The sequence below is a fragment of the Protopterus annectens genome, chromosome 8.part0, assembly GCF_019279795.1.
Source record: "Protopterus annectens isolate FY-2018-M chromosome 8.part0, PAN1.0, whole genome shotgun sequence".
NCBI classification, from domain to species: Eukaryota; Metazoa; Chordata; order Ceratodontiformes; family Protopteridae; genus Protopterus; species Protopterus annectens.
Genome location: NC_056741.1, coordinates 1385161891 through 1385184349, shown reverse-complemented (window position 1 = coordinate 1385184349; position 22459 = coordinate 1385161891). Strand labels below are relative to the sequence as shown.

The following is a 22459-nucleotide window of genomic DNA, read 5'->3' as shown; positions in this document are numbered from 1 at the left end:
TGCTTCTGGATCCAGGAAGAGGAGATCTTTGACAATTATTTTTTTTCTCCAGTCCATCAATGTTTGGGGTCCAAAAGAAGCACAAATCACAGACAGGTGACAGACTCATAAACAAACTGCATAAAAGTCATACAGGTCTTGAGGTAGAATCTTGTCACCCATATGGAAAACTTTTTAAAATAAGTTTGTTTCTCCTGGACACATAAGAAGCACTTCACAAAAACAAACACTGTGATCAGCATTACTATAAACCTGAAAGCTACTTGAAAAGTATATAGATAGACAGATGTGTGTGTGTGTGTGTGTGTGTGTGTGTGGTGGTGGGGGGGTGCTATGGGAAGGAAGATTTCTTAAAGGGGCTCACAGTCGCTGGTAAGATCAGATCATAAATAATCACACTGGACATCCACATCCCGACCCCACCCCCAGTCAAGGAAACCACTGTGAAAAACTTTTCAAAAGCAGACTTCACACTTCTCAAGATCGAGGTAGAAAATTTCAAAGCCCCCTTGCTAAAGGATAATGCTGCCCAAACCGCAGAATCCTTTACAAATGCACTCTATGAGCACCTACAGGAATGCATGGATCGAGCCATCCCAAGTAAAACCAAGACTCACTCCTCCAAAAAGAGGAAACCAGTCTGGTGGACCCCGGCCATAAATAAGCTATACAAAAGAAGGAGGAAACTATTACATGATAGAGCAAAATCCCAAAAAGGGAAGGCATCCCTGATCAGTATCAGCAAGAAACTACGATCCCTCATGAAATCATCTAAGGCCAGCTTCGAAAGAAAAATTGCCAAGGACTCTAAAGATAATCACAAAGCCTTCTTTAGCTATGTCAAGCATCTAGGTGGCAACTCTCAGATCTGCTCTGAGCTAGTGCAAAATGGCAAAAAATACAGTGAACCAACTGACATTGCCAACATCCTGGCTGACAGGTTCAGAGCAAACTTTACCCCCCCCCACCCCCAAAAGGACCAGTGTCTATCCCAGAAGAATGTAGAGCCCTAGATACCACAGACACACAGGTGAAAACAGCCCTTTCCAAAGCCAAAAACACAGCATCAATGGGACCGGACGGTATCCCAGGCTGCGTCTTACACAAGCTCCAAAATGAACTAACCCCTCACCTAAATTCACTGTTCAAACTCAGCCTTACCACAGGCTATGTACCCAAAGAATGGTGTACAGCAACAGTTATCCTGCTCCACAAAGAACGGATCCTGGGAACTATTGCCCTATACGCCTGACTAGCTTGGTCTGCAAAGCTATGGAGTGCATCATCAAGGAACTCATTAACAGAGACATTAGGAATCTCCAAACACTGGAACCTACCCAATTTGGCTTTGTTAAAGGCAGATCTTGCCTCCTAAATCTAGTTGACTTCTTTGAAACAGTTACCAAGGCCATAGATGAGGGAAAGGTAGTCCACACAGCCTACCTGGACCTCGCAAAGGCCTTCGACACCATTCCCCGCTCTGGCATTATAGATAAGCTTACCAGCTTGAACATTAACCCCTATGTCATGAGATGGGTTGCCAACTGGCTCATGGATAGAACTCACATGGTCAGAGTTGAGGGTGCTATGTCCAACTCTAAACCGGTTACAAGTGGTGTCCCACAGGGCTCAGTCATGGGACCCCTCCTGTTCGGTATATACTTCTCTGAGGTACAGGCAAGCACGGGATGACTATGGCTGACCAAGTTCACAGATGATTGCAAACTGGGGGTTATAATCGACTCTCCGGCTGACACAGACATCCTCCAGAAGGGTCTCATGGAGACGAATACCTAGTGTCAGAATCATGGCCTCAAGCTAAATGCCAAACAGTGCATAGTCATCCCCTTTGGGAAAAACAAAGTGCCCATGAACTACCACATAGGTGGTAATCCACTAAGTACAGAAGATGTAATTAGGGATCTGGGGACCCAAGTAGACAGCAACCTCTCCTTTGATAATCACATTGCCAAAGTGGTTAGAAAATCCTTCTATGTAGCCCACCTAATCACAAAAGGGTTCACATCTAGATCAAGAGGGTTATTATGCCCCTCTACTCATCAGGTCCATAATAGAGTACAATGCCCCATTTGGGATGTACCTTACACGACACCTGCAACAGCTGGAAAGACCACAGAAGTACCTCACCAAGAGGATAGTGGGCCTCAAACAGATGCCCTATGCAGCTCGACTAAAGAAACTCCAGCTCTACTCGGTTGCTTACCGCCTACTCAGAGGTGATCTCTGCCTGACGTGCAAGGCCATGTCTAACCCGGAATTGATGGACATGCTCCACCTCAAGAAAACCAAATCTCTTAGAGCCACACGCTCTAGGGATTTAAACCTCAGCACAACAATAAATAGGACAAGCTGGAGGGACAGATTCCTGTCCCAGAGACATCCCTCGCTCTGGAATAGAATCCCAATCTATGTTAGGCAAAGCCCCTCACTGACTCTCTTCAAGAGAAATGTTGACGAGTGGATGGGAAATCATAAATTTACCCCTGGGATCACTTCAGTGGCCCTGCTGGACAGAGGCTCAGGAAACTAATCTAAAAGGGAGGCGAAAGCCAACACATTCTGGCTAGGCTTATAAATGCCCTTGGGCAGATAGCCTAGTACCTACCTATGAACATTAATTCTCCCAGGTTGGCTCTGACAAGTGTTTCAAGGACCCAAATGTCAGATCGGATTACGGTTGCCACCTTACGTTGTGGATGAAACTGGACCAAGGCCATGCCCCTCACACCACCTATAGCCCTGTCAATCTCCTCTCCCTACCCACTTCCATCCATTTTGTGACATCACAGGTACATCAGGGGGAGGAGGAGCATCCTCTTTTCCTGGTATGTGATGCTTCATTTTTTTTTTATTTTGTTAAATAAAGAAAAACACAGTGAATCTTCCAATTTAACTAACTCTGATAGTCTGTTTTTTGAAACAGAATACTGGAGTTTCTACAAAGGCCTTCGACACCATTCCCCGCTCTGGCATTATAGATAAGCTTACCAGCTTGAACATTAACCCCTATGTCATGAGATGGGTTGCCAACTGGCTCATGGATAGAACTCACATGGTCAGAGTTGAGGGTGCTATGTCCAACTCTAAACCGGTTACAAGTGGTGTCCCACAGGGCTCAGTCATGGGACCCCTCCTGTTCGGTATATACTTCTCTGAGGTACAGGCAAGCACGGGATGACTATGGCTGACCAAGTTCACAGATGATTGCAAACTGGGGGTTATAATCGACTCTCCGGCTGACACAGACATCCTCCAGAAGGGTCTCATGGAGACGAATACCTAGTGTCAGAATCATGGCCTCAAGCTAAATGCCAAACAGTGCATAGTCATCCCCTTTGGGAAAAACAAAGTGCCCATGAACTACCACATAGGTGGTAATCCACTAAGTACAGAAGATGTAATTAGGGATCTGGGGACCCAAGTAGACAGCAACCTCTCCTTTGATAATCACATTGCCAAAGTGGTTAGAAAATCCTTCTATGTAGCCCACCTAATCACAAAAGGGTTCACATCTAGATCAAGAGGGGTTATTATGCCCCTCTACTCATCAGGTCCATAATAGAGTACAATGCCCCATTTGGGATGTACCTTACACGACACCTGCAACAGCTGGAAAGACCACAGAAGTACCTCACCAAGAGGATAGTGGGCCTCAAACAGATGCCCTATGCAGCTCGACTAAAGAAACTCCAGCTCTACTCGGTTGCTTACCGCCTACTCAGAGGTGATCTCTGCCTGACGTGCAAGGCCATGTCTAACCCGGAATTGATGGACATGCTCCACCTCAAGAAAACCAAATCTCTTAGAGCCACACGCTCTAGGGATTTAAACCTCAGCACAACAATAAATAGGACAAGCTGGAGGGACAGATTCCTGTCCCAGAGACATCCCTCGCTCTGGAATAGAATCCCAATCTATGTTAGGCAAAGCCCTCACTGACTCTCTTCAAGAGAAATGTTGACAGTGGATGGGAAATCATAAATTTACCCTGGGATCACTTCAGTGGCCCTGCTGGACAGAGGCTCAGGAAACTAATCTAAAAGGGAGGCCAGCCAACACATTCTGGCTAGGCTTATAAATGACCTTGGGCAGATAGCCTAGTACCTACCTATGAACATTAATTCTCCCAGGTTGGCTCTGACAAGTGTTTCAAGGACCCAAATGTCAGATCGGATTACGGTTGCCACCTTACGTTGTGGATGAAACTGGACCAAGGCCATGCCCCTCACACCACCTATAGCCCTGTCAATCTCCTCTCCCTACCCACTTCCATCCATTTTGTGACATCACAGGTACATCAGGGGGAGGAGGAGCATCCTCTTTTCCTGGTATGTGATGCTTCATTTTTTTTTTATTTTGTTAAATAAAGAAAAACACAGTGAATCTTCCAATTTAACTAACTCTGATAGTCTGTTTTTTGAAACAGAATACTGGAGTTTCTACAATGTTTTCCAGACCATCAGACAATCATTCTGAATTCTGATTGCCTGGATAACAAACATATAGATGGAAACTCTAGAACAGATGGACTAAATGAATAAGATTAGAAGTTGTCCTTTCACAATCAAGTTGTATTTCAAAATCTTGAACCTGTTCCAAATGAAAAATCTAATTTTCTCTTGGCAGAGGCAGCTGAAATGAAAGGGCCAAAAGCCTGAATAAACCCAGATCTAAGCTCAATAAGTCACTGATGTCTTGAGTAACTGAGCAGGGCAAGACATATGTCTAAGTTTTTGTTCCTTTTGACAGGAATTTCTAAAGAAGCAGACCTATTTTTGCCAGGCAGAACTTGCCTAAGGATAATTATAGAGAAAAATATATAGAGAGAAGCAAGGGCCAAATCTTTATTGACCACTATTACTTCTACCACAGATAACATTAACAGCAGCAAGCCACATGCTATAAGTTTAGAATGTAGCTTGTGTGGTGGTGCTTTGTGTGTGTTTGCATGTAGTGCGACCTCGGAGTTAGAATATTTTAGTAGGGGAGGTGTGGGGGGCGCAGCCCCCACATGGGGGGGGGGTGCAGGGTCTTGCCCACTGCTTTTATGTAGTAGACAGCTTGTGTTTATGTCTGGTGAGGAAGGGGTGTGTGTGTGTGTGTGTGTGTGTGTGTGTGTGTGTGTGTGTGTGTGTGGAGTAGAAGCACTAATTCAAAATCTCCGGTGTGCGAGATTTTGAATTTTGCGCTTCTAAGTTTTCGTTGTTTTTAGGTTTCGACTTTGTAGCCTCAAAATACTGAATTTCGACATTTCAGTATTTCAAGAATATAAAGTGAATCCGTGTATAGATATATATATATATATATATATATATATATATATATATATATATATTTTTTTTTTTTTTTTTAAAGGAATCAAAACCAGGACTTCAGAAACTATACCATTAGGGGCTCATAGCCTAAACCCTGTCAGCTAAACTGCCAGATATGTACATACGAACATACACAAAACCAAGACGTAGTAAACAAAACCACTTCCATACAATAAATGCATTTTCACTACTTACCCTATCAAATTCTTCATCAGGGTCACCAAGCTTCATCCACTTGTGCTTACAGATCTGTTCCATGGATAACCGTTTACTAGGATCCAGCACTAGCATGTGGCGGATTAAGTGCTCACATTCTGCAACACACACAAAGGATTCTGTCAATGGCAAGTCACATAAAACATACACTAGCATGACACATGCTTACACTTTATAAGCAGGAAAGCCAAATGGCATAAAGACACATACTCTATGGTCTCATGTCTGTACTTGAAACAGCTGATCTCCACCAAGGGGCCCACAGCTAAAAAATGCATACTGAGTGTATGTCTCAGATAACTGGTACTTTCAAGTTTAGTAAGCTAGTTAGCCAGTTTAGCACAAAAGGTAAGTTTTCCCATCCCCAAAATACTTTCTTCCTTTAGTCATGACCTTGAAAAAGAATTAATTTACTCACCATAACATTCCATCTGTGTTGTCCGTTTTCATTCTTCCTCAACCTGTGGGTTTGGATCTGACTCGGCTGCTTTCTAAAGTCTTAGAATCCAATTCTCGAGCTCCTCCCTTGCCCATAATGCCTCATTCCCCTACATTACCTCAGATCAAGTTTGCCACTACCATATTTACAGTGTATCTAGTTCTATACACAGATTAGAAAAGGACAGGACAAAGTTCAGGAGCTCAAACAGAAGGCCTATCCATCAGGTCTTTCAAAGTTATGGACAGGGGAAAGGAGGGTGGGAAGGTTGAGGAAGAATGAAAATGGACAGCACAAATGGAATGCTATGGTGAGTACATAAAGTACAGTTGTATACCTACCATAAATGTAGATGTTCGAGTGTATTCACTGTTGCAGTCATTACTCTTGGGTTATCCTGCTGGCAGGCTACCCGCAGTCAGCCTGAATTCCAAATTCTTGGTCCAGCGTCAGTTGCTGTCACCTCTTCCCTGACGTCAGTGCGCCAGGGGTATAAAAGATGCAGCTGACGCCATTTTCCTCAGTTTTTCTTGCCCCAGATGTCAGGTGCCCCCAAAAGGGTAGGCTAAAAATTATGCCAATAAACATGCATGCACTAAGGTAATCATTTCCTTCATCTACAAGTAAATACACCATATAGGTTGTATAGAACAGAGAAGTACAGATAAGACCCAGCAAAAGAAAGGGGGATGGTGGGAGGGTAACCTGGACTGCAACAGTGAATACACTCGAACATCTACATTTATGGTAGGTACACAACTGTACTATGTTCATCGTGTTTCACTGTTGCAGTCATTACCCTTGGGTTGAATCCCAAAGCTGAGAATGGGTGGCTGGGGCTAAAGAGGATTAGGAGAGGTTATGAGGCCCTGCAGAACTGCAGTGGCAAAGCCTGCTCTGGATTTAGAGTAGAGAGTTAAGTGGTAGTGCTTTGTAAAAGTGTGCACCGAACTCCAAGTTGCAGCCTCTAAGATGTCTTTGGTTGGTACTCCTCTGAGGAAGGCTGCTGAAGTGGCTGCTGCTCTGGTTGAATGTGGCCTAATGCCCTTAGGCACTGATTTGCCATGTTGTGAATAGCAGAAACGAATGCAATGGCCTATCCATTTTGAAATAGTCTGTTTTGAAATAGCCTTTCCTTGTGATCCTGCAGCATATGCCACTAAAAGTTGCTCAGTCTTTCTAAAAGCTTTAGTTCTGTCCAAGCAGAAGCGTAGTTGTCTGTGTATGTCCAAAGAATGCAGACGTCTCTCACCCTTGTTCTGTGGGTTTGGATAAAAGGTAGGCAAGTGAATGGTTTGGTTAAGGGCCACACTGAACACCACCTTAGGCATAAATGTCAGGTTTGTCCTCAGCGAAACCCTGTCTGGATGGAAAATGATAAAAGGTTCCACAGCCATGAGTGCCTGAAACTCCGAGACTCATCTTGCAGAGGTTATTTCTAGGAGCAGAGCGGTTTTCCAGGATAAGAATTTTATATCAGCTGTTAAGGCTGGCTCAAAAGGAGGCAGTGTGAGTTTTTCCAAGACATAATTGAGGTCCCATGCAGGTACTGGTGCTCTCCTTGGAGGTCTTACGTTTTTGGCCCCTCTGAGGAACTGCCTCATTAAAGGATGAGAAAAGATAGGTGGTTCCGTATTGTAATGGGCTGAAATGGCAGAGGCATGGATCTTAATTGATGAAAAGGACAGGCTTTGTCCAGCATCTCAGTTAAGTATTGTAAAATCTGAGGAATGTTTGGAACAAACGTGTCAATTCCTTGTGCCTGGTTCCAAGCACATAATCTCTTCCATTTTTCTGCATAAGATTTTCTGGTACTGGGCCTCCTGGCCTCCAAAATAACATCCATCACAGCTTTGGAGAGAGGAGTGTTCTAAATGGTTACATTATCTGCCATGCTGCCAGATTTAAGGTTCTGAGTTGGCTGTGCAGGATCGGATTATTTTGTTGGGTCAGTAAGTGAGGAATTTGAGGCAATGTCCAGGCTGCACCTTGAGACAAGTTCTTTAGGATTGGGTACCAGTGCTGGCGTGGCCAGTCTGGGGCAATCAGTATCATTTTTGACTTCTCTTGTCTGACCTTTAGGAGTACCTTGTGGAGGAGAGTCAGTGGAGGAAAGGCATATACTTTTAGGTTTTTCCAGCTGAAGGATAAGGCATCCACTTTCCATGCTTGCTTGTGATAAGTCCTTGTGCAGAATCTCTGTAGCTGGCAGTTATGAGGGGAGGCAAATAGATCTGGGCATCCCCATTTCCTTGTTATCGTGCCGAAGACTTGTGAATCCAGTTTCCACTCATGGGGATCCATGAGGTTTCTGCTTAGTTCGTATGCCAGAGTATTTATCTTTCCTGGCAGGAATTGTGCTTGCAGGTGAACTTGATAAGTCAATGCTGTGTCCCACAAAGTCATGGCTTGTCTGCAGAGGGGGTAGGAATGTGTGCCTCCCTGCTTGTTTATGTACCACATAACTGTAGTATTGTCCGTCTTTATCAGTAGTTGCCCTGGATGAAGCAGATCCTTGAAACCTGTCAGGGCATTTTGAACAGCTAGCATCTCTTTTTGATTGATATGAAGATGCATCTGGCTTGCGGGCCATGTGCCCTGAATACATTTTCCTGTCATGTGGGCCCCCCAGGCATAATCTGATGCATCCGTTGTTAGTGTCTGCCTGGCTGTGGGTAAAGTGAATGGCTGTCCCTTGTGTGTTGACAGGCCTGCGCCCACCATCGAAACTCCTGCTGCAGGCAGGGAATGAGGGTAATTAATGTTTCCAGGCTGTGGCAATGTTGAGTCCAAACACTTTTTAGATACCATTATAGTTTCCTCATATGCAGTCTGGCATATGGAATTAGCAGAATGCAGGATGCCATGAAGCCCAAAGGCTGCAGAATTTTTCTTGCAGATAACTGGGTTTTTGTTGCCAACATTTTGAAGAAGTAAGAAGTCAGTTGCCTTTGTTTGTCTGGTGTGAGCTAAGTCATCTGGGCAGTTGTATTTAAGCTTGCACCCAGGAATATTAACTCTTGAGAGGGTACTAGTTTTGATTTCTTTTCGTTTACTGTGTACCCTAGGCAAATTAGTAATCTTTTTACAAATGCCAGATGCTTTAGTAGAATGTCCTTGTTCTCTGCTTGAATAAGGCAGTCGTCCAAGTAAGGATATATTTGAATTGCTCTTTGTCTGCAAAATGCAATTACTGGTGCCAGGCATTTTGTGAAGACCCTGGGTGCAGTAGATAAGCCAAAGGGCAGTGCAGAGAATTGGTAGTGCATTGAGCCAGCTATGAATCTGAGGTATCTTCTGCATGACTGATTGGGACATGCAGGTATGCCTCTTTTAGGTCCAAAGATACAAGCCAAGCCTTCTTGCCCAGCATGGGCAGAAGCTGCTGCAGAGTCAACATTTTGAATTTTGGAACGTCCAGAAATGTATTTAGAATAGACAGGTCCAGTATTGATCTCCAGGCTTTGTCCTTTCTGGGTACCAAGAAAAGTCTCAAGTAAAATCCTTGTCCCTGCTCTTGCTGTGGTACTCGCTGAATGGCCCTCATGTCCATGAGGGATGAAACTTGCTTTTGTGCTTCAGCCCATTGATTGTGTGGCAGGTCTGGCATACCTTTTGCCCGTGGCAGGGTGTGAAAGTGGAACCTGTAGCCCTGAGACACTATATTCAAGAACCATTTGTCCTGGGTGATCATGTGCCAATTTTGTGAAAAAAGTGCTAGTTTACCCCCTAAGGGGGCTGCCAAAAGATAAGTGCTTGGTGCTGGCAGAGGAAAGTCATTGGGACTGTTTCCTGTATGGCTGTGATTTGTCTTCTCCGCTTTTGGAGGTAGAAGCACCCCATTGTTTAAGCCTGTATGAGCCTTGGGGCTGGGATCTGCCCCTGGGGCGTCTGTATCTGCCTCTTTGTGGCCTGTCTGACACTGGAAAGGACCAATTCTTTGTAGGTCAGTTCTTGCTAAATCTGGGTGGCTGCACCTGTAAGAAATCCTTAAAACTGTCTGCATAGATTTCGCTTTGTCCTCCATTTTCTTCAACACCTCTTTTGCTTTAACACCAAACAAAGTATCATGCTGTAATGGAGCATCTAATAATTTTGCTTTAACATGATCAGGCAGATTCTGTTCCTTTAACCCAGTATGCCTCTTAATGACAGAACCCGTAACAGTGGCCCTGCAAGAGGCCTCCAGAGAATCAGAACCACATTGCAATATATGCTTTCCAACTTGTTCAGATCCATGCAATAAATCCTGCATTTCCTTGTTTTCTGCACATTCAGAATTTGTTAACATTTTCTGTTTAAGCAGTGACATTAAGTATTGCTGATATTTAAGCATATGAAATTGACAATTTAAAGCCCTCACAGCCAAGGTAGCAGAAGTGTAAACCTTTTTCCATCTGTCCAGTGCCCTTGAATCCCTATCAGAGGGGATAGGGTTTTTTGCAGTGGAAGCCTTGACCCCTTTGGGACCCTGAGAAATAGTTTCTGGGTCAGCAGCAGGGCTTTTATAAAGGAATTTATGTGAATCTAGAACCCTGCAGTATCTGGCTTAACAGTGCAGGGGGTAAAGAGTCAGGAGACAGGCCAGACTCTGAAAATATATCATCTACAATGTCTAAAACAGGGGGGGGATAGCAAGAGGCCTGTGCTGAGGTAGTAAAAGAAAGTATCTGAGCCTTTTCTTAGATTTTGAGTAGTCTTGGCTCTCCCAGTGGAAGTGCTCCCTCATGGTATGCAGGGTTTCCCCAAAAGAATAATCCTCAGGAGGAGAGGCTGAAGGGATAGATTCTTCAGCATCAGAATCCTCATAGGGAGGAAGAGAGTATTCCTGTTCAGAAGAGGAGTCAGAGGAAATGGAAACCTGATCTTAAGATTCATATTCTGTCTCTTGCCTAGGCCTCTTATCAGGAGAGGGATGGGAACCCCTGATCAAAGTAATTAGGTCTTCGGCCATTTTGAGCATCTGTTTTTTAGGCATGGAGGCCTGTCCATGGGCTTGCTGCACTTGTTTCTTTGTCTTTAGTGGTGCTTTAGTCTTTGCCTTTGAAGCTGTAGTCGGTTTTACATATAACTGTGTAGGTCTGAAAACACCCTCAGAAGCTGATGCCTGCTCAGCGGCTCCGGACCCATCTGAGAGAATATTTTCCAAGTGTCCAATACCTTGAGTTTCCAGCGGCCTAGTCTGCGCCACGTGGGAGTCGAAAGCGGCCGGCGGCTCTGAGGTAGCGGGCGTCAGGGGCTGCGAAAGCGCCTCACTGAGAACCGGTGAACCAGCGACTGGCTTAGAAGAAGCCTCGTTGTCAGTTTTAGACCTCGAATACTTGTCCTTTTCCTTGCGTTTCTTGTGAATTGCAGTAGTCGGATGGCTATCCAATGACATCGTGTAATTAAATCTTTGGCCAAAGTAATGAAATGCAAAATTGTACCGATGCTTAATAGTGCGTTGGTGAAATCTAGCACAAAACCTGCAATTAGCAACGTCGTGATCAGGGCCTAGGCAAGGAATACAATAAGAATGGAAGTCCTTATGAGGTATTTGCTTCCCACCAGAAATACAACTATTAACTTTTCGGTCTGGAGCAAGAAAAAAGTTTCCCCAACAGGGTACTTAGCTTTAAATGAAGACTTTGGATCTGAAATTCGAACACGAAAATCTTAGGAGTCAGCCGACCGGCACTTGCGAACTGCTTCTGCTTCGGGGCCCAGCGCGGCAAGAAAGACCGAGGAAAATGGCGTCGGCTGCATCTTTTATACCCCTGGAGCACTGACGTCAGGGAAGAGGCGACAGCAACTGACACCGGACCAAGACTTTGGAATTCAGGCCGACTGCGGGTAGCCTGCCAGCAGGATAACCCAAGGGTAATGACTGCAACTATGAAACACGATGAACATCTTCTTTATCTGATGTTGTCATTTTCATTCATTCCTCAACCTGTGGGACAGAGTCCCCAACTACAGTAACCTCGGGTGGCATTCATGGAAGGATCTTCTGGAGCACTGTGGAACCAAATGCAGCTCTACTTCTAGAGAGAGCATCCAGTCTGTAATGTGCACCAAACGTATGGGAGCTAAACCAGGCAGCAACCACACAAATGTCCTCAACTGAAACCCTGGACCAGAAGGCTTGAGATGTAGATCTAGATCTAGTAGAATGAGCTTTTACATTTTGACGCAGTGGAATACCTTTGGAAAATATACAAGAAATATACAATCTGTAATCCATTTAGCCAAAGTGACTTTGGAAACAGGCCTTCCCATTCTAGCATTTCAGGAGGACACAAACAGCTGGTCAGTTTTTCAGAAAGACTTCTATTGAGGTAAGAACATAGTTGTCTATGAATGTCCAGAAGGTGAAGAGTAAATTCACCTTTATTTTGGAAATTGGGGAAGAAAACCGGTAGGTTGATGACCCGATTGATATTGCTTTCAGGGACAACTTTGGGCAAAAAGGATGGGTCAGTAAGCAAGGTTACTCTTTCTTTATGAAAAGTCAAATATGTGGGTTTGGATGACAGTGCTTGCAATTCAGACACCCTTCTAGCTGAAATGATTATCAGGCTACCAAAAAAGCAGTCTTCCAGGAATGGGATTTTAAATCTACTTTGCCTGAGTGTTCAAAGGGGGTTGAATGAGAGCTTGTAAAACCATGGTTAGGTCCCAAGGAGGAATGGGGTCCTTTACAGCAGGTGTAAGTAAAGGGGTATCCAATGAGGAAAGTATTACACAATTTAGATGAAGCAAGAGAAGATCAATTTTCTCACATGTGGTAATTTGAGATGGCTGCCAGCTCCACCTTAACAGAAAAACTTGCCCCATCTTGGAAAATTGAAGCAAGGAAGTCTAGAACTGCAGGGATAAAAGCTGTAAAAGGATCTAAATGTTTTTGGTGAACCCAAATCGAGAACCTCTTGCATTTACTTTTATAGATTTTTCTGGTAGAAGCCTTATGTGACGATATTAAGATCCTTTGAAGCAGTGAAGAAAGCCTGGTATTTCTAGCCATCACTGGAACTGGAGAAACCATACAGTTAGTTTCAATCCTAGGAGATCTGGGTGAAACTCCCCGGATCGATGGGACAGATCTGGATATGGGTCTAGCATCCATTGAGGGCATATTACAGGAGACAAAAGGAAGGGGAACCAGTCCTGTCAAGGTCACAGAAGGTGGCAATGAGGATCACTCTGCTCTTTAACTGCCGTGCTTTCGGAAGAAATCTGGGTATGAGGGGTAGGGGAGGGGAGAGTAGGCATAAAGAAGACCTGGGTGCTAAACATGGACTAGAGCATCTCTCAGTGACTGTCCCTGAGGAGGGATCAAGGCAAAGAACCTGCTGCATTTGTTGTTGAAGGGGAATGCAAAAGGGTTGCAACATGGTTTCCCCCATTTGTAGAAAATCATGTTTGCCATTGAATGGTTTAGAGACCACTTGTGAGGCATCAGGATAACTCTGCTTAGCCAGTCCGCTACAATGTTGGAATTCCATGGAATGTGTGTTGCTACTATGAAGCAGTTGGAAGAAATTGCCCATTGCCAAACCCGCACTGTATCTCAACACAGGGGGCATGATCTGGTTCCTCCTTGCTTGCTAATGTACCATACCATGAACATGTCTGTTTGTATCTCTATTGTCCATAGAGGGAAAAAGTTCTGAAGTGCTTGCAACTCTAGAAGCACCGCACTCATCCCTAGGACACTGATTTGCAAATTGATCTCCTGTGTCAACCACGTGCTTTAAACCATCTGACCCAGATAAGGCCACCCCCCCCCCACCCCAGCTGGGAAGCATCCCTGATCAACATGGCATTGGGGGTAGGAAAAACAAGGATTGTCCAGGTTCAACTTCTTCCGAGTGGAGCCACCATAGAACTGAGTCTTTCTACACTTGGGATAACCTGACAGGGTGATTCAGCAGGTAGAAGTGTAGAGACCATTGTACTGCCAGAGCCCACTGAAGTATTCTCATGTGTAAGCATGCTGTTGGAATCAAGGTTATTGTGCCAGCCAAGAGACTAAACAGAAGATAATACAAAAACTGAGAAACTGGAGGCTTTGTTATATGGATATGGATAGTAATATACAAGCAATTAAAATATTTTAGCCCCTTTAATCTTATACACAGATAAGGCATAATTTTATCAACCAGAGGAGAAGCTGTGGACAGCAACTGAAAAACAGCTGAAGGATTTTATCGGGTGGGGGGGTGGCAAGGGTCAAATGGGATAAGCTGATTCTTCCAACAGAACAAGGCAGACTAGAATTTCCCGATTTGAGGGGGTATTTTACAGCAACACAGTTAAGGCTCCTATACATAACACAAGCAAAAAACTATAAATCAAAGTGGAAAGGGATGATGATGATACAAGGGGGAAGCTCAAGAAACAAGGAGAGACTGGGATTTTGGATGCAGACTCTTAAGGATGACGACAGCAATCATGCAGAATAGTATATTCATAAAACAGCAGGGATTATTTTAAGAACTAAACCAACATGGGAATAGAGAAAAGAGATTCTGATGACAGGGATAAATGCAGTTAGGAATGCAGACAATAGGCAAGAGATGGCTGGAATTTATTGGAGAAAACTGGCAAAGGAACCAAGGTACTAGGAGCAAATAACTAAAACAGAAAGGCAACAGGAATGGGAAGATGCCAAGAATGTATTTGGACTGCAAGTTAGAGACTACCTACCCTATCAAGGATTGATATCAGAGTACAGGCAAACAGAAAGAAATGGGGGGGGTCTTAAACGAAAGACCAGCACTGGTAGAATTTTTAAAAGAATCTAGAACAGTAGCTGCCATTAAAAGTAATAATTAGTAGAGCATATAAAATATTGCATGATGACTATAAGAATCAATCAGAGTAGCTTACAAAGGATTGGGAAGAGAGATTACATAAGCAATTCACAAAGACAATGGGAGGATATATGTATATCTCCCAAATATGCAACAAAGTCTAGAAGATTTAGGATCTTTGCCTAAAGTGTTTACATAGGTATATTTATACCCAAAGTAGACTCCAAAGAATTTTTCCTCGGGTGGATAACAAATGATGGAGGTGTGATGGGGAAGAAAGAGGCAGTTGGAGTGTAGAGATCTGGCAGACTTTAGAGATTCCCCGTGGACCACTCTGTTGGGGAATGTTGGGTAAGCAGATTGGATTGACTGGGGAGATTACTTTTTGAGCTGTGATACAGAATCGGAATTGCCTAGACATAGTAAAGCCTTGCTGAGTTTAATTATGGTGGCTGCCAAGAAAGCAATTACTAGAAAATGGAAATCAAAGTCTAAACCAGCTTTGCTAGAAGTACTGAATATAATAACAGAGATAAAACAACTGGAATTGGGATCCTTACAAAATGGAAGGAGCAAACTACATAGGAAAAATGGGAATTGTGGGAATAATATATGCAGAGAAGGAACAAGGTTTAAAAAGATGGCAGGATTTGAATGAGCTGTATAATGCTCAACTGACAATGACTGGTTAGATTATAAGTGCTGTATAATGTTTGCAACTACTGTTGGTTCAGTGGTACCTGTGATGCATAATGTTTGCAACAAAAGTGGTATCAATGTCTGTTTTTTATCTATAAAAATGTAAGATTGTCTATATCATATGTAATAATTTAATAAAGATGTTTTTTTTGTTAAACAAAAAAAAAACAAAAAAAAACAAAAAAAAGCTTACTCCCAAAAAAAAGTTGAGGCAGCCATCAAGCCTAATGGTCTGAGGACTAGACTTGCTGAGGGTTTTGGAATGGCAAGAATTTGTTTGATATGTAATCTTAAAGTTGAAAACCTGTCTGGAGGCAGGTAGACTAGACAACTTTCTGTGTCCAGACGGCTCCTATAAAAGCTATGAACTGAAAAGGTTGCAGCTGAGATTTCTGCATGTTGATCGTGATGCCTAAGGTAGGGGCCAGATGTAGTAGATAGTCCCTGGCTTGTAACAATCAATGCCTGGTTGATGGTTAGCAGCCAGTCATCTAGATAAGGAAACATGTTGAATTCATACAGTCTCAAGTGTGCCGCTACTACTGCCATGCATTTGGTGAACACCCTGTGGACTGTGGTAAGACTAAAGGGGAGTACTCTGAATTGATAATGAATGGCCCCCCCGCCAGAAGCAAAGAAACTTTCTTGAGCACCTGTTCATTTTGATATGATAGTATCCATCCTGAAGGTCGACTAAGCCACCCAAGAAAGCAGATGAGCCAGACCAGAAGGCATCCAAAAACCACCAATTCATCCTGGGTAGGGATCTGGGCAGACCTTCCACCTTTCTGGCGAAGGATTTCAAGAATGTCTCCAAAAGAGATATCTTCAGGTGGAGATCTTGGGGACCCTTCCACCTTATCCAAGTCAATGTCCTTGGTGATGGACTCCTGGGCGGGAATCCCGGTGCCTCCTTCTGCATGCTCTCTTATGATGGACCTCCTCAGTGGGATGCTACAGAGAGGTACTGGAAGAGATGGGGAGCTCCGAAATTGGAGCTGATTGGAAGCTCTTTTAGGGTCTCTGTCTTGGAGTTTATAGAAGAGAGCATTCGAGCACAACATCCAAAGCAGGGGTGGGGCATGGATCTCAGGATGAGAGAGAACCCTCTCCACCACATCAAAGGCAGAAAGACCCAAAAGGAGTCAAAGGCAGTCTCTCCAGAGCCGAAACTCTCAGAGCAGACAACCCACGAGGCCGACCAATCTCCCGCTCTGCGGGGAGGAGCCAACTCATGGCTGCTGAATGCCAAAGCTCTGAGGAGAAGTGACAAACTTAGGAGTCAAAATCAATCCCTCAGATCCAAATTCAAGGCTTCGGCTCCGAGGCCTTATGGGTCAGGGAAATGGTCGGAGTTCAACTAACAGGTACTGTCAGATCAAACGTCTAGACTCTCGGGGCCTTCGGATCCAAAGGCTTCGAAGCAGGTGGTTGGATTGAGAAGAAGCAACTGGAAAGAGGGCAGATTGACAACTCACAGATCTGGAGGGGGATGCACCTGGCGAAACCCTCATCTGGATTGGTGTCCTGTGAAATTTCCTCATCATTCTATCAACCTCTGCTTCTGAAAAACTGCGAGAAGACCTGATGGACGAGGAGGTGGAAGGAGGTCTGGAAGCTCATTTAGGAGAGGGGCCCAGAGGATCAAAGGGTCAGAGGGAAGTCCTGATAGTAATGATATTGGGTGAAGTGACAGTCAGTACAGGATCTGAGGTCTTCGGTTCCATTGTCTTCTGAACCTTTTCTGGTGGTTCAGACAAGGTTAGTGGAGAAGCCTTATCCGGGGATAAGCCCATGAAGTAGAAGTGCCTAGACAGGAGGCAGAAGGCTTTTGAGAATCAAGTTATTTCTCCTGTCACTGACGGCATGTTGATTAAAGCCCTCACAGACTCTAAATGCTTAGGGCCTAAGCAGTAAATGCACTCCCTGTGGACAGTGGGCATCAAATTGTGCCCAAAGGAAGTGCATTTTTAAACCAACTTGTTTATAAGTCATGTTCCTCCAAAAAAGGTAAAAGGAATTTAGCGGAAGAACCAATGAGCTAGGAAAAAAGGGATTTACAAAATCCAGTAAATCCACAAGAATATTTTTATTTAAATAAGGGTAAGGAGGATTAAGAAAAAGAAAACGAGTAAGAATAGAATAAACAATTTGCCAAAAAAAACAAAAAAAAAAACACTCAACCCACTAGGAGTTTGACAGAGTCGCAAATCGCAGCCTGTCTTGATGAGCGGCAAATGAGATCTGAGGTAATCTAGGGGAATGAGGCATTACGGGTAAAGGAGGAGCTCGAGAATCAGATCTTAGGGCAATAGAAAGTAGTCAAATTGGATCAGAGTCTCAGATCCGAACTCTCAGGTTGAGGAACGAATGCAAATGACAACATCAGATCAAAGGATCTGATGCACTTTTCAAACAAACTCCCATTAAAAAAAAAAAAAAAAAAAAACCTGTACAATGCAACCCCAGAAAAAAAAGTCCCTGCTGTGCATCTTTAACATACGTTTGTGCATATGCTGTCTAAGCTTACAACTTTGGTCACTACCTCTACTTATCTTTGTACAAACGTCTATCACAGCATGTAGAGGAATAGTTAATGACAAAGGAAGTCTAATCTCAGTCAGTCCATCCAATACATCTAACCTTACAGAAACCACCTCTTGTGTAAGTTAAGCCTATAAGATACTGGGATATCCATAAAAAGATAAACATCTCTTCCAAAATGCAAATAAAGTACAGTTGTGGAAGTTAACTCCCCAGAACACCAAATCTTTAATGGAAAAGACACTGTATAAGTAATTCATAAAATGTGAAACGAGAATTGCTGTTCATTTTCCAGTTATTTTTTAATAGTTGTCAATCCTTACTGCACACGACTACACAGGTCTATCACCAGCATTACTAGTATTTATTGTCCATATGCTGTCCATATGCACATGGTCTCCACATAAGCTTGACTGGTTTGAACTCTGGCTCCTATAAGAAATCAACCTTGTAGAGAAATGTGCTTGTTGGAAATAAAATATAGTCCTACTGTAAGAAATTAACCTTGTAGGGAAATGCGCTTGTGACAGACAAAACACCATCCTAAAAAGCAAAAAATAAGGAAAATATAGTGTACTTGTACGAGAGAGCATAAAAGTATATCTTCAGAGTCACCGTAATAATTTTTTTTTTTTTTGCTGTTTTCTTCCCTGAGAAGTCTAGCAATGATTTTATGCTGTCAGAGAGTACACCTATGATTGCATAGTTATCTGCAGTGGTAGTCAATGTCAGGATATCCAATCAGTTTAGACAAATGGGTAACTTTATTTGTAATAACATGACAATTCAAAAGAACAAGAAGTTATGTACTCACCATAACGTTTGCTGTATGTAGTCCATCGTGTCTTACATTCTTACCCCTGGGTTCGGAGCCACACCTCGGCTCCGACAAGGCCATACTCTAGCTCAAAGTCTTCAACTGGCTCGTGGCTAAGTGGTATCCCATCATGCAACAGGCCCATTCCCCAGATCTTGTTTACTGCAAGCGCACACACACATACTGAGAACAACAACCCCAACCGAAAGGACTACTGACACCTAGAAACTATACGTCCAGGTCCTCAAGGACGGGGTAGGAGGGGGGGTTAGTAAGAATGTAAGGCGAGATGGACTACTATTTTCCCACTTTCTATAATTTAAAAGAAAGTTCAGTTACAGAGTTGCTGTTCTGAACTGTTTGTAAGTTTCTTGGAGGCCAGTGCTTGCTTGGGCTAAAGGGAAGTCTCTGTGTTCACCAGTGGCAGTGGTTAACACTGAGCAGTCTGCCTGTCCCTGTAGGAGTGGTTACTGCCTAGAAACTGTAGTTTTACTGGCCATTTTGGGTCAATTCCAAACTCCTTGACCTCTCTCTCTTAAAACCCTGCAACCATATGGTTTTGGCGTCTTTCCAGGCTTGATAGTTGTTGCTGAAGCACCTACCAAGAGGAGAAAACACTGAGAGAAGAAAGGAGCCACTTTTGAGATTTTAAATATTTTCTTGTGATTTATTTCTTAGAAAAACTGCATTGCCACCTACTTTTTGGCATTTTCTTGATTGCAAAAGTTGATATCTGGGTTAGAAACAGTATTTAGAACATATCTAGAGCCTGTTTACTGCATTTATTGCATTGCACCTAATTTAAAATTGTTTTTTCTTAAATTGCATTTTTCCTGCCTCTGACCTAGCACACATGTGTTGGGGTCATTTATTGCACTGTTCTGACTAGTTTGCTACTTGTGTGTCTCTGCTATCCTTAAACAAAAACAAAAAAAAAATCTTACTATTTTCCCACTTTCTATAATTTAAAAGAAAGTTCAGTTACAGAGTTGCTGTTCTGAACTGTTTATAAGTTTCTTGGAGGCCAGTGCTTGCTTGGGCTAAAGGGAAGTCTCTGTGTTCACCAGTGGCAGTGGTTAACACTGAGCAGCCTGCCTGTCCCTGTAGGAGTGGCTACTGCCTAGAAACTGTAGTTTTATTGGCCATTTTGGGTCAATTCCAAACTCCTTGATCTCTCTCTCTTAAAATCCTGCAACTCTCTTTTAGCGCAGTGTTGAGCAGAGCAGCGCCACTTTAAAGTATTCCCAGCTGCACAAAGTCTGCTCTTCACTTTTTCCCTTAGAACTGCTCTAAATCTCAAAATAAGCACTCTATTTTCATTCTAAAGCCCTGCACTTGTTCGTATAAGTAATCTCATAAGTAAACACAAATAAACTTAAGCACTACATCCTCTTATACTCCTTTTAAGTACTTGCTCCCTACTGGTTCTTTCTGATCAGTCAATAAGTAGTTCCCTATATTATTCAGGCATGTCCAAAGGTCAGTTTAGGGTTTACTCTCCAGTCCAGCTGGTGAATCTTGAGGCAATGTTACAACTGCCTTATGTATACAGACCACCCTCTCCTCCTCCCAACAAGCTCAAATATATGTGAGAGATGCAACTATATAGCCAAACTGGAGGCTAAGCTCTCTCAACCCAGTACTGGCACAGCCTGTCAGGAGGAGAAGGTAACCACACACACGACAAATCCAGTCTCACATAGACCTATCGCATCAGCAAACCAAACACATAAACACACAAAAACATACTCGGAGGCTCTAAATAAAAATCTGCCTAAGCAGCAGAGACCTCCAAAGCAGACATCCAAGCAACCCCTACCAAGAAACAATACCCACGTAGCACATAGCTCACAAAGTCAGTGTGCCATACAGTCACAGCCCTTAAGGCTAAACAACACACCTAATACACTTGTAATAAGTGACTCTATTGTCAGACACACTGACGTCCCACTCACCAGGCTGAACAAGGAGAAGGTCACTGTAAGCTGCCTGTCGGGTGCCAGGATCCGCCACATAACACAAGCACTCAGGTCACTCCAAAGCAAGTACAAATATGACTCCATCATTGTCCATGCTGGTGTGAATGACCTGAGATGTACCTCCCTGGACTACATGAAAAGAGACATAGAGGAGCTCTTTGATCATGTAGCCCAGGCCGGTATGACCCTGACCTTGAGTAGCATCTTACCCTCACCAAGAATGATGCCACAGTATAAAGACAAAATGATCAATTTTAACAATTGGCTAAAGTATTGGTGTCATTCAAAGGGGATCCAGTGTCTGTCAGCCTCGGATGACATGCTCGACAAGCCACGTTGCTTCGCTAGGGACGGGCTTGCACCTGTCACCCCTGGGTTTTCGAATACTGGCAAAGGCTCTTGGTTCCCCACATAGTGCCTTTTTTAGGCAAGGCTCAAAAGACAAACCCACCTCCATAGACAACACAAAGAAATAAAAACTAAGGGTAATGCTGCTCAACGCCAGAAGTCTAAACCTCAAGATGCACGCACTCGAGACTCTCCTCAGTATGGAGAATATCGATATCTGTGCAGTAACAGAAACCTGGTTCAAGGCTCCCGAGAGCACCCCAGCACTAACAGATTATACTTCATACCATGCTTTTCGGCCCCAAAACTTGGACCGAACCACAAAAGGAGGGGGAGTATCCATATTTATCAAAGATACCCAGACCTCCAGGTTAGTGGCACTGCACAAAGCATCGGAGACCATCCATGTGCAACTAACAGTGGGCAAAACTGCCTTTCAGTTTGTAGCCAGCTACAGACCACCCTCCCAAACACAGGAACCTCACACGGCCTTCCTGAGAACACTGGAGAATATGAAGGTCTCTCCAAACACCATTATATTGGGTGACTTCAACTACCCAAACATTGATTGGGAAAACTACTCAAGCCCAAACACCCTCGTCCAAAGGTTCCTAGAATTTATAAACTCAAATGCTATGGAACAACTGGTCACCACTCCCACAAGAGGGGAAAACGTATTGGATCTGGTCATCACCAACATGGGGTCTCTATGTTCCACACAAGTGGTATACCCCTCATTGGTAAGATCAGACCATAAACTAATCTCACTGGACATCCATATTCCATCCCCACCCCCAGCCAAGGAAACCACGGTGAAGAACTTCTCAAAAGCAAACTTCACACTTCTCAAAACAGAGGTGGAATCCTCCAAAGCCCCCGGGCCAGTGGAAAATATGGCCCAAAATGCAGAATCCTTTACAAAAGCATTCTATGGACACCTACAGGAATGCATGGCGCATGCTATCCCAAATAAAAACAAGACTCACTCCTCCAAAGGCAGGAGACGTGTCTGGTGGACCCCGGCCATAAATAAGCTATACAACAGAAGGAGAAAGCTACTACATGATAGAGCAAAATCCCAAAAAGGGAAGGCGTCTATCAGTACTAGCAAGAAACTACGATCCCTCATAAAATTATCTAAGGTCAGCTTCGAAAGAAAAATTGCACAAGACACTAAAGATAACCACAAGGCCTTCTTTAGTTATGTCAGGAACCTGGGAGGCAACTCCCAGATATGCTCTGAGTTAGTGCAAAATGACAAAAAATACACTGAACCCAGAGACATT

The 22459-nt window shown here is 43.6% G+C and overlaps 1 protein-coding gene across 1 annotated transcript in view; it reads right to left on the bottom strand.

The window, feature by feature from the left end:
• The window catches only part of SIK3 (SIK family kinase 3), a gene marked incomplete in the record, with an annotated part of 4425276 nt that overhangs the window by 2078981 nt on the left and 2323836 nt on the right, over nt 1-22459 (bottom strand). Inside the window, 1 exon segment of the mRNA XM_044080968.1 lies at nt 5532-5650. Within this exon segment, the coding sequence (XP_043936903.1) occupies nt 5532-5650 (119 nt within the window).